A 12,392-nucleotide genomic window follows, 5' to 3' on the forward strand; every position below is an offset into this window, starting at 1 on the left:
ATATCATCGCATCATGAAGAAAAAAAAGACTTGCATTTCTACAGCGCCTTTCATAACGTCAGGACGTCCCAAAGCGCTTTACAGCCAATAAAGTACATTTTTGACAGGTAGTCACTGTTGTAATGTAGGAAACGCAGCAGCCAATTTGCGCACAGCAAGACCCCACAAACAGCAATGTGATAATGACCAGATAATCTGTTTTAGTGATGTTCATTGAGGGATAAATATTGGCCAGGACACCGAGTATAACTCCCACTGTTCTTCTTCGAAATAGTGCCATGGGATCTTTTATGTCCACCTGAGAGGGCAGACAAGGCCTCGGTTTAACGTCTCATCTGAAAGACGGCACCTCCGACAGTGCAGCGCTCCCTCAGCACTGCACTGGAGTGTCAGGCTGGATTTTTGTGCTCAATTCTCTGGAGTGGGGACTTGAACCCACAACCACATACCACAAAGAAGGCGGCCATTCAGCTCATCGCACCTCTGCCGTCTCTTTGAAAGAGTTATCCAATTAGTCCCACTCCCTTGCTCCAGTGCAGTGCTGAGGGAGTGCGGCCCTGTCGGAGGTGCTGTCTTTCGGATGAGACGTTAAACCGAGGCTCCGTCTGCTCTCTCAGGTGGATGTAAAAGATCCCACTGCACTATTTCGAAGAAGAGCAGGGGAGTTATCCCCGGTGTCTTGGGGCCAATATTTATCTCTCAATCAACATAACAAAAACAGATTATCTGGTCATTAGCACATTGCTGTTTGTGGGAGCTTGCTGTGTGCAAATTGGCTGCGCGTTACCCACATTACAACAGTGACTGCACTTCAAAAAAGTATTTCATTGGCTGTAAAGCGCTTTGGGACGTCCGGTGGTGGTGAAAGGCGCTGTATAAATGCAAGTCTTTCTGTCTTTCTTTCTTTCATAGCCCTGACAATTTTTCCTTTTCAAGTATTGATCCAATTCCCTTTTGACAGTTACTATTGTCTCTGCTTCCACCGCCCTTTCAGGCAGCGCATTCCAGATCGCAACAACTCGCTGCAGAAAAATAATCTGGAGTGACCGCTGCCAACGAACCGGAAGCTGTGCAGAAGCGTGCTGCGCGTGAATCTGTGGTGGTTTCAGCATGAATGCATAATAATATAATCATATCGCCCGCCTAAATCTGTGGGAGCTATGGAGCCATGGGTGGGTTTAATCATGTACAACAATCGCGCAGATTGGTTTAAGTATTGAGGTGTGATATTTTCGCGGGGTGGGGGAGGGTTGCGGAGATTTATTCATACGGCGCGCGAAGCCCCGTGCGGAGGGAGAGGAGAAAATTAATGAAAATTAATTTTTAAAATGGGCTGTTTACTGGGTTTTGCTGGTGCGGATTTTCTTTTCCTGATGCGGCCGTGTTTGGCAGTAGCGATCTCTCCTCACCTTTCTCTCTGGAAGTGTTCTCTTTGTAATGGCGACGATACCTTCTTTTCCGCTAGCGAACAACCAGAAAAACGCTGGAACTGTGTGCACAATCACTTCAACTTGGTCGGCAGCTGTCGCGTCCAAAAATAATTCCCCTCTGGGTCTTTGGCCAATTATAATTATATTAATACATCACTGATTTAAAAAAAAAAAAATTCATTAACACAACCCCGTTATTGTTCTGTCACTGTTATTGATGGTTAATATTTATCACCAACGTTAAATGACCATTTCCCATGTTACATCCAACACCAGCTTCATTACATTCACACCAATAACATTGGCCCAGAAATTCGGGTCGGGGGCTTCCCGCGGGTGCAAGCCCCCGACCTGCACTTACCTTGCGCGCCGGCAGTTGAGCTCTGGGCTCCCGTGGAATTCCGCTCCGGGGCCTGCTCCAACTCCCGGCGCGCTGTGCTTGCGTGTCCCAGGGGCGTAGTTAGTGCGATGCGTCCCCTGGGATCACGTGAGCCATGGGCAGCCAATCAGAGGAGGGAAACGGCCATTCATAAGATTGACAAGAAGACCTGTCTAAACTTATGAATATACGGGCCCCAAAATAACAGTAAACCTTCAAATAAATTTTTAAAATATCACACTTTTTAAATAAACTATAAATTACATTAAATAACTATTTTAAACAATAATTTAAATTTTTGAAAAAAATACTTTTATAAAAAAACGGGGCTAAAAATAAACTTACCTTGCTTTAAAGTATTTCAAAATAATAAACCTGTGGAAAAAATGTTTTAATTTTAATTAATTGACCACTTACCTTTTAAAATGCAGGCCTTACGCCTGGTTTTTACATTTCTAAAATCTAAAGACTTACCCTCACGGAAAAACCTGTAAAAAAAACGTAAGTTCAAAGCGCACGCGCAGACTCACGCGCGCACGCGTTCGACCTCTGAACCCCTTCGTTCAGAGGAACGGAAGTGCCGGTTTCCCGCGCATGCGCAGTGCATGCAAGAAACCGGCACTTCCATCGGGTCCACACGTGAGTACCCCGTGTGTACTCACGCGTTGGGACCCGAATTTCTGGGCCATTACATCCAGATTACTGGCGCCACATTAATATTTCAATACCAATAACATCACATCAAACTCAATGACATTACAGGAAACTTTCGATTTACCGGCACCTAAAATAACCGGAAATCTCGGTTAACCAGCAAAATTCAGGAGTAGGTTTTACTTCATATTCTACTTGCGTTCCTCCATCTGTTGCTGTGCAAGGGTGTGGCTGCAGCTGTTGCTAAGCTACAGAGATGCTTGGAACTTGTGGCCATTGTTCTGAACTTGTTTGTTGCTTTATACGGAGCTGTCAGCTCTCCGTATCTTTTACTATAGCTTTCGGTTATCCGGAATTTTTGATGAACCGGCACCACGTCGGTCCTGTCCGTGCCGGATAAAAAAAAGTTCCCTGTACATTCATATCAGTATCATTGCATTAATCACAGTGTCATTACATTATATTGAGCTTGCTGATGCCACATTCACCCCAGTAATATTACATCAATAACAGCAATGCTGCATTAATGTGAGTGATGCTATATCAATACCGGAGGCATGACATTAATATCTTTATCACATTAGCACACCTGGAATACTGTGCATAGTTTTGGTCTCCTTATCTGAGGAAGGACATCCATGCCTTAGAGACGGTGCAACGAAGGTTCACTAGATTGATCCCTGGAATGAGAGGGCTGTCCTATGAGGAGAGATTGTGTAGAATGGGCCTATACTCCCTGGAGTTTAGAAGAATGAGAGGTGGTCTCATTGAAACATACAAGATTCTGAAGGGGATTGACAGGGTAGATGCTGAGAGATTGTTTCCCCTGGCTGGAGTCTCTAGAACTAGGGGTCACAGTCTCAGGATAAGGGGTCGGCCATTTAAGACTGAGATGAGGAGGAATTTCTTCACTCAGAGGGTTGTGAATCTTTGGAATTCTGTACCCCAGAGGGTTGTGGATGCTGAAACATTGAGTATATTCAAGACTGAGATCGATAGATTTTTGAACACTAAGGGAATCAAGGGATATGGGAATGGTGCGGGAAGGTGGAGTTGAGGTCAAAGATCAGTCATGATCTTACTAAATGGCAGAGCAGGCTCAAAGGGCCTAATGGCCATCTCTTGATCCTATTTCTTATATTCTTATTTTTCTGAGGCTAAATTAATACGTTGTTAACATCAGGAATGTTAACACAACTATCATGAGAACTTTACATTTCTTTCTAACACTGCAGACTAAATCTTGTTATGAGATTCACTTTTACATTCGATGGAAAAGGGTACAGTAGCACAGTGGTTACGCTGCTAGTTGTGTTATTGGGTGTCTATCAGTGACATGGACTAATAATCCAGAGAACATGGGCTAGATTTTCGGGGAGCCGTCAGGCAGGGTTTCAGGCGTGTGGGAGGGGGGGAAAATCCCGACTTTGGGGGTCCCGACACCATCCCGCCCAAAACCCCGCCTCACGTAAGTTTCAGGGGCGGCGGGTACCCGCCCCGCACTGGGACCTGCCGAAACCAGGCGGGAAGGGATTAGTGCCAATTAACTGCCTGTTAACGGGTAGTTAACAGGCAGTTTTTAGCCTAATCCCCATTTTGAGTGGTTTCGTGTGGGATTCCCGACGGCTCCAAACCACGCCAGGTTAGAGCAGGTGGCCCGTCGGGTTGAAGGAGTTGGAGGGGTCGCGATGTCGGCGCTCAGGTGAGTGATGAGTGCATGATTGTAAAGGTAAGTGTGTTTGGTGTATTTAAAGTGTGTAATGAACTTTTACTTACCTTTGCTTACCTTCACAGCCTTTCTTCCTGTAGTCGTCAGGAGCCCATCAGTCAACCGGAACTGAAAGCTGAACGGCTGCAATCTGCCAAAAGTGACAGCCTGCAGCTTTGAGTGCTGCTGAGATTTCTAAATGAGTCTGTATAGAAGGACTCATCTTAGAAATCAGACTGTCAGTGTTTAACAGCTTCAAACAGCTGCGAGACACTGATATTTCATCTGTCAGAAATCTTGTCAGATGAAATTGCAGTCTGTGACGTCACCTGTTGCCGGGTGGCCCTTAATTGGCCTGCTGAGCCCGCTGGGCGGGCTAAACAAGATCAATCAAGGGAAAATCACGCGGATTGGCTGGACGTCGAAGTAGGCGGGTCAGAAACCTGAAAGGGGAAGTCCCGCCTTCTTCCCGACCGGTTCCACAAAATCAACCCCCATGACTTCAAATCTCACCAAGGAGATTTGAGATTTTGAATTTGGTTTAGAAAAATCTGGCAATGAAAAGCTGGTATCAGTAAAAGTGACTGTGAAGCTGTGGGATTGTTGTAAAAACCCAACTGGTTCATTTGTGTCCATTTGGGAAGTAAACCTGCTGTTCTTACCCAGTCTGGGCCTATATGTGACTCCAGCCCCACACCAACAGGGTTGACTCGTAACTGCCCTCTGAAGTGGCCAAGCGAGCCACTCAGTTACATCGAGTCACATCGAGTCTACAGCACAGGCCATTCGGCCCAACTGGTCTATGCCGGTGTTTATGCTCCACACGAGCCTCCTCCCATCCCTCCTCATCTCACCCTATCAGCATATCCCTCTATTCCCTTCTCCCTCAGGTGCTTATCCAGCTTCCCCTTAAATGCATCCATGCTATTTGCCTCAACCACTCCCTGTAGTAGCGAGTTCCACATTCTCACCACTCTCTGGGTAAAGAAGTTTTTCCTGAATTCCCAATTGGATTTATTGGTGACTATTCTGGGCACCACACTTTAGGAAGGATGTGAAGACTTTGGAGGGAGTGCAGAGGCGATTTACTAGAGTGGTTCCGGGGATGAGGGAACACAGTTACGTGGATGGACTAGTGAAGCTGAGGTTGTTCTCCTTGGGGCAAAGAAGGCTAAGGGGAGATTTGATAGAGATGTTTAAAATCATGATGGGTTTAGATAGAGTAAATAAAGAGAAACTGTTTCCAATGGCTGGAGGGGCGCCAATGCGTGGCCACAGATTTAAGGTGATTGGCAAAAGAACCAGAGGCGACATGAGGAAAAACTTTTTCACCTATCGAGTGGTTAGGATTTGGAATGCACTGCCTGATAGGGTGGTGGATACAGATTCAATAGTAACCTTCAAAAGGGAATTGGATAAATACTTGAAGGAGAAAAAATTGCAGGGATATGGGGAAAGAGCGGGGGAGTGGGACTAACTGGATTGCTCTTCGAAAGAGCCGGCGCTGACTCGATGGGCCGAGTGGCCTCCTTTGTGCTGTACTATCCTATGATTCTCTATGATCTTATATTTATGACCTAATCACTACAAAGATTGACTAGCATCCTTGAAATTTCAACCAGTCAAATTGGTTTGTCAAGGTATCACGCCTTGGGCATTTTCCTGTTAATCTTAATGAATAAAGTGTTGTGAGAGTTGGTCAAGAGAGGCTGGGGCTCTTTAACTGTTACGCTGTTACCGCTTGCTGAGAAAAATGTCTCTCTTTGTTCGTGCTGGTTTGACAAAGTTGGGAATGTAGTCACAAACCCACGGGATCATGAGATGGGTTTGGGTGAAGAATGTCTTTCAGCCCATTCGATCTCATCCTTGAGGGGCGACCTTACTGAGGTGTATAAAATTATGAGGGGCCTAGATAGAGTGGATAGGAAGGGCCTATTTCCCTTAGCAGAGGGGTCAAAATCCAGGGGCACAGATTTAAAGTAATTGGGGGAAGGTGTAGAGGGGATTTGAGGGGAAATTTCTTCACCCAGGGGGATGTTGGGGGTCTGGAACTCACTGTCTGAAAGGGTGGTAGAGGCAGGAACCCTAACCACATTTAAAAAGGACTTGGATGTACACTTGAAGTGCCGTAACCTGCAGGGCTACGGACCAAGAGCCAGGAAGTGGGATCAGGCTGGATGGCTCTTTGTCAGCCAGTGCGGACACGATGGGCCGAAATGGCCTCCTTCTGTGCCGTTAATTTCTATGATTCTATGATCCATCCAAAATACCAGCCCGAACTGTTCCCCAACACTACCCCGCCCGCCATTTCGACATCTTTAATGATTGCACTCCCGTGGCCTCCACCACCCATCCTGGCAACCTGGACCAGCCGTGGAGCACCCTCCGTGTCGAGCACAATGAGGGCACATGTGGGGAATTCAGGCTTGAGGTCAGTGTGTCCAGCTGGCGGACAACGCACTGCTGTCTGCTCCTTGAAAGCGGTGCCAGCCTGATTTCAGTAATTGGCCCGTGCAGTGGGCTTTGAGTGGGCCTGTGCCCAGGAACCTGTGCTGCTGGTTCAGGCGCCACCTTAATGCCCGTACCCCATGCAAGCAGTGGTCTGTGCCATCACCCCATGAACCAGGGGTCACAGTCTCAGGATACGGGGTAGGACATTTAGGACTGAGATGAGGAGAAATTTCTTCACTCAGAGGGTGGTGAACCTGTGGAATTCTCCACCACAGAAGGCTGTGGAGGCCAAGTCACTGAATATATTTAAGAAGGAGATCGATAGATTTCTAGACACAAAAGACATCAAGGGGTATGGGGAGAGAGCGGGAATATGGTATTGAGATAGAGGATCAGCCATGATCATATTGAATGGCGGAGCAGGCTCGAAGGGCCGAATGGCCGACTCCTGCTCCTATTTTTCTATGTTTCTACTGATACAGCTGACCACCAGCCTAACATTAGTAACTGACCGATAGTTTGAAATGTCTCTGTGCCTTTGTCTACGCAGGTTAGAACATTTAAAGAGAGAAATAGGGGACAACGCAGACAGATGCTCGTTAAACGATTGGGATCATCTCCGACAGTAAGTTTTTACGGCAGATTTTCCCTTGATCTTTTGCTTATTATGGGCTGTATTATCCTTCAGTCATTCACACACAGAGCTTCCTAACCAGTCCCTGAAGCTTGGAAGGAAAGCTGATGATGCTGCGTGGATGACCACGGATTGTTGAGAAAGAACTTGCATTCACTTAGCGAGTTTCACTACCTCAGCACGTCCCAAGCACAGCCAATGAAGAACTTTACAGCCGTGGCTCAGTGCGTAGCACACTCATCTCTAAATCGCAAGGTCGGGGGTTCAAGTCCCACTCCATGAGACTTGAGCACAAAAATCTAGGCTGACACTTCCAGTGCAGTGCTCAGGGAGTGCTGCACTGTCGGAGGTGCTGTCTTTCGGATGAGACGTTAAACCGAGGCCCCGTCTGCTCTCTCAGTTGGACGTAATAAATCCCATGGCACTATTCAGAGATGAGCAGCGGAGTTCTCCCTGGTGTCCTGGCTAATAATTTATCCCTCAACCAACATCACTAAAAAACAGATGATCTGCTCATTTACTTCATTGCTGTTTGTGTGAGCTTGCTGTGCACAAATTGGCTGCCGCGTTTCCTACATCACAACAGTGACTACACTTCAAAAAGTACTTCATTGGCTGTAAAGTGCCTTGGGACGTCCTGAAGCCGTGAAAGGTGCTATAGAAATGCAAGCGTCTTTCTTAAAACCCCTATGTCTTTAACCGTAGTTATGTACATCTCCCCTAACATTCCCTCCTACTATGGAATATATTGCAACGCTTGCTGCACTGAAGCTGTGCTATAGATGTAACTTGACGCTGTTGCAGAAGTCCTCATAACTCTTTTGGGTTTGCCATCCAGTGGAGTTTTGTGCATTGACAGGCTGTGAGACTCCTCCTAACTTTCCTGCGTTGGTGTTGCAGTGCGGCCTCCTCTGTCTTTTCCGCGTGGCTGGAGCAGTATTCCGAAGATTTTCAGGGGCTGGATCTCGTCTGCCTGAAGCGCCTGGTGCTTTATATAAAGCGGGAGTCCGGGGGTTCGGAGCTCGAGCGTCGAGCTGAGGCTCTCCTGTCACAGAACGAGAAGCTCTCCAGAAGCGATGGTAAATCACCGACAAATGATACGTCCTCTTTCTCCGTTTTCCGACTCTTGCTGGCTGGGATATAATTAGATATCCCAAAACCCGTGACCCCCACCACCTAGAAGGACAAGACAGAGGGCGCTTGGGCATTTATCACCGTTCCTTCATAGAATTTACGGCACAGAAGGAGGCCATTCGGCCCGTCATATCTGTGCCGACTGAAAAAGAGCGATCCACCCTAATCCCACTTTCCAGCTCTTGGCCCTTTATCGTCGCTGGGTCAAAATCATGGAAATCCCTCCCTAACAGCACTGTGGGATTACCCCTAACAGCACTGTGGGATTACCCCTAACAGCACTGTGGGATTACCCCTTAACAGCACTGTGGGATTACCCCTAACAGCACTGTGGGATTACCCCTTAACAGCACTGTGGGATTACCCCCTAACAGCACTGTGGGATTACCCCTAACAGCACTGTGGGATTACCCCCTAACAGCACTGTGGGATTACCCCCTAACAGCACTGTGGGATTACCCCCTAACAGCACTGTGGGATTACCCCCTAACAGCACTGTGGGATTACCCCTAACAGCACTGTGGGATTACCCCCTAACAGCACTGTGGGATTACCCCTAACAGCACTGTGGGATTACCCCCTAACAGCACTGTGGGATTACCCCCTAACAGCACTGTGAGATTACCCCTAACAGCACTGTGGGATTACCCCCTAACAGCACTGTGGGATTACCCCCTAACAGCACTGTGGGATTACCCCTAACAGCACTGTGGGATTACCCCCTAACAGCACTGTGGGATTACCCCCTAACAGCACTGTGAGATTACCCCTAACAGCACTGTGGGATTACCCCCTAACAGCACTGTGGGATTACCCCCTAACAGCACTGTGGGATTACCCCCTAACAGCACTGTGGGATTACCCCTAACAGTACTGTGGGATTACCCCCTAACAGCTCTGTGGGATTACCCCCTAACAGCACTGTGGGATTACCCCTAACAGCACTGTGGGATTACCCCCTAACAGCACTGTGGGATTACCCCCTAACAGCACTGTGGGATTACCCCTAACAGCACTGTGGGATTACCCCTAACAGCACTGTGTGATTACCCCCTAACAGCACTGTGGGATTACCCCTAACAGCATTGTGGGATTACCCGCTAACAGCACTGTGGGATTACCCCTAACAGCACTGTGGGATTACCCCCTAACAGCACTGTGCGATTACCCCTAACAGCACTGTGGGATTACCCCCTAACAGCACTGTGGGATTACCCCGAACAGCACTGTGGGATTACCCCCGAACAGCACTGTGGGATTACCCCTAACAGCACTGTGGGATTACCCCCTAACAGCACTGTGGGATTACCCCTAACAGCACTGTGGGATTACCCCTAACAGCACTGTGGGATTACCCCTAACAGCACTGTGGGATTACCCCCTAACAGCACTGTGGGATTACCCCCTAACAGCACTGTGGGATTACCCCCTAACAGCACTGTGGGATTACCCCTAACAGCACTGTGGGATTACCCCCTAACAGCACTGTGGGATTACCCCCTAACAGCACTGTGGGATTACCCCTAACGGCACTGTGGGATTACCCCTAACAGCACTGTGGGATTACCCCTAACAGCACTGTGGGATTACCCCTAACAGCACTGTGGGATTACCCCCTAACAGCACTGTGGGATTACCCCTAACAGCACTGTGGGATTACCCCTAACAGCACTGTGGGATTACCCCTGACAGCACTGTGGGATTACCCCTTAACAGCACTGTGGGATTACCCCCTAACAGCACTGTGTGATTACCCCCTAACAGCACTGTGGGATTACCCCCTAACAGCACTGTGGGGTTACCCTCTAACAGCACTGTGGGATTACCCCTAACAGCACTGTGGGATTACCCCTAACAGCACTGTGGGATTACCCCCTAACAGCACTGTGGGATTACCCCTAACAGCACTGTGGGATTACCCCCTAACAGCACTGTGGGATTACCCCCTAACAGCACTGTGGGATTACCCCCTAACAGCACTGTGGGATTACCCCCTAACAGCACTGTGGGATTACCCCCTAACAGCACTGTGGGATTACCCCCTAACAGCACTGTGGGATTACCCCCTAACAGCACTGTGGGATTACCCCCTAACAGCACTGTGGGATTACCCCTAACAGCACTGTGGGATTACCCCCTAACAGTACTGTGGGATTACCCCCTAACAGCACTGTGGGATTACCCCTAACAGCACTGTGGGATTACCCCTAACAGCACTGTGGGATTACCCCCTAACAGCACTGTGGGATTACCCCCTAACAGCACTGTGGGATTACCCCTAACAGCACTGTGGGGTTACCCCTAACAGCACTGTGGGATTACCCCCTAACAGCACTGTGTGATTACCCCCTAACAGCACTGTGGGATTACCCCCTAACAGCACTGTGGGAGTACCCCCTAACAGCACTGTGGGATTACCCCCTAACAGCACTGTGTGATTACCCCTAACGGCACTGTGGAATTACCCCCTAACAGCACTGTGGGATTACCCCTAACAGCAATGTGGGATTACCCCTAACAGCACTGTGGGATTACCCCCTAACAGCACTGTGGGATTACCCCTAACAGCAATGTGGGATTACCCCTAACAGCACTGTGGGATTACCCCCTAACAGCACTGTGTGATTACCCCTAACAGCAATGTGGGATTACCCCTAACAGCACTGTGGGATTACCCCCTAACAGCACTGTGGGATTACCCCTAACAGCACTGTGGGATTACCCCTAACAGCACTGTGGGATTACCCCCTAACAGCACTGTGGGATTACCCCCTAACAGCACTGTGGGATTACCCCCTAACAGCACTGTGGGATTACCCCCTAACAGCACTGTGGGATTACCCTCTAACAGCAATGTGGGATTACCCCTAACAGCACTGTGGGATTACCCCTAACAGCACTGTGGGATTACCCCTAACAGCACTGTGGGATTACCCCTAACAGCACTGTGGGATTACCCCCTAACAGCACTGTGGGATTACCCCCTAACAGCACTGTGGGATTACCCCTAACAGCAATGTGGGATTACCCCTAACAGCACTGTGGGATTACCCCCTAACAGCACTGTGGGATTACCCCTAACAGCAATGTGGGATTACCCCTAACAGCACTGTGGGATTACCCCCTAACAGCACTGTGTGATTACCCCTAACAGCAATGTGGGATTACCCCTAACAGCACTGTGGGATTACCCCCTAACAGCACTGTGGGATTACCCCTAACAGCACTGTGGGATTACCCCTAACAGCACTGTGGGATTACCCCTAACAGCACTGTGGGATTACCCCCTAACAGCACTGTGGGATTACCCCCTAACAGCACTGTGGGATTACCCCTAACAGCACTGTGGGATTACCCTCTAACAGCAATGTGGGATTACCCCTAACAGCACTGTGGGATTACCCCTAACAGCACTGTGGGATTACCCCTAACAGCACTGTGGGATTACCCTCTAACAGCACTGTGGGATTACCCCTAACAGCACTGTGGGATTACCCCCTAACAGCACTGTGGGATTACCCCCTAACAGCACTGTGGGATTACCCCCTAACAGCACTGTGGGATTACCCTCTAACAGCACTGTGGATTACCCCCTAACAGCACTGTGGGATTACCCCCTAACAGCACTGTGGGATTACCCCCTAACAGCACTGTGGGATTACCCCTAACAGCACTGTGGGATTACCCCCTAACAGCACAGTGGGATTACCCCTAATAGCACTGTGGGATTACCCCCTAACAGCACTGTGAGATTATCCCTAACAGCACTGTGGGATTACCCCTAACAGCACTGTGGGATTACCCCCTAACAGCACTGTGGGATTACCCCCTAACAGCACTGTGGGATTACCCCTAACAGCACTGTGGGATTACCCCTAACAGCACTGTGGGATTACCCCTAACAGCACTGTGGGATTACCCCTAACAGCACTGTGGGATTACCCCCTAACAGCACTGTGGGATTACCCCCTAACAGCACTGTGGGATTACCCCCTAACAGCA

General features: G+C 48.7%; 1 protein-coding gene across 4 annotated transcripts in view; it reads left to right on the forward strand.

The window, feature by feature from the left end:
• LOC147095720 (ral guanine nucleotide dissociation stimulator-like) overlaps positions 1–9,211 on the forward strand; it is a 305,851-nt gene extending 296,640 nt beyond the window's left edge. For 2 of the 4 annotated variants that reach the window (XM_085974764.1, XM_085974766.1), the window contains 2 exons: positions 7,173–7,247; positions 8,157–9,209. In XM_085974764.1, coding sequence (XP_085830890.1) covers positions 7,173–7,247; positions 8,157–8,400 — 319 coding nt within the window. In that variant the 3' untranslated portion in view covers positions 8,401–9,209. Of the gene's footprint in view, positions 1–7,172; positions 7,248–8,156 lie in introns of all 4 variants that reach the window. The other 2 variants (XM_085974765.1, XM_085974763.1) reach the window with 2 other exon arrangements.
• Positions 9,212–12,392: the final 3,181 nt, after the last annotated feature.

The sequence above is a fragment of the Somniosus microcephalus genome, unplaced genomic scaffold (assembly GCF_052327205.1).
Source record: "Somniosus microcephalus isolate GS21.2 unplaced genomic scaffold, FLI_Smic_1.0 unresolved_chr1, whole genome shotgun sequence".
Lineage (NCBI taxonomy): Eukaryota > Metazoa > Chordata > Chondrichthyes > Squaliformes > Somniosidae > Somniosus > Somniosus microcephalus.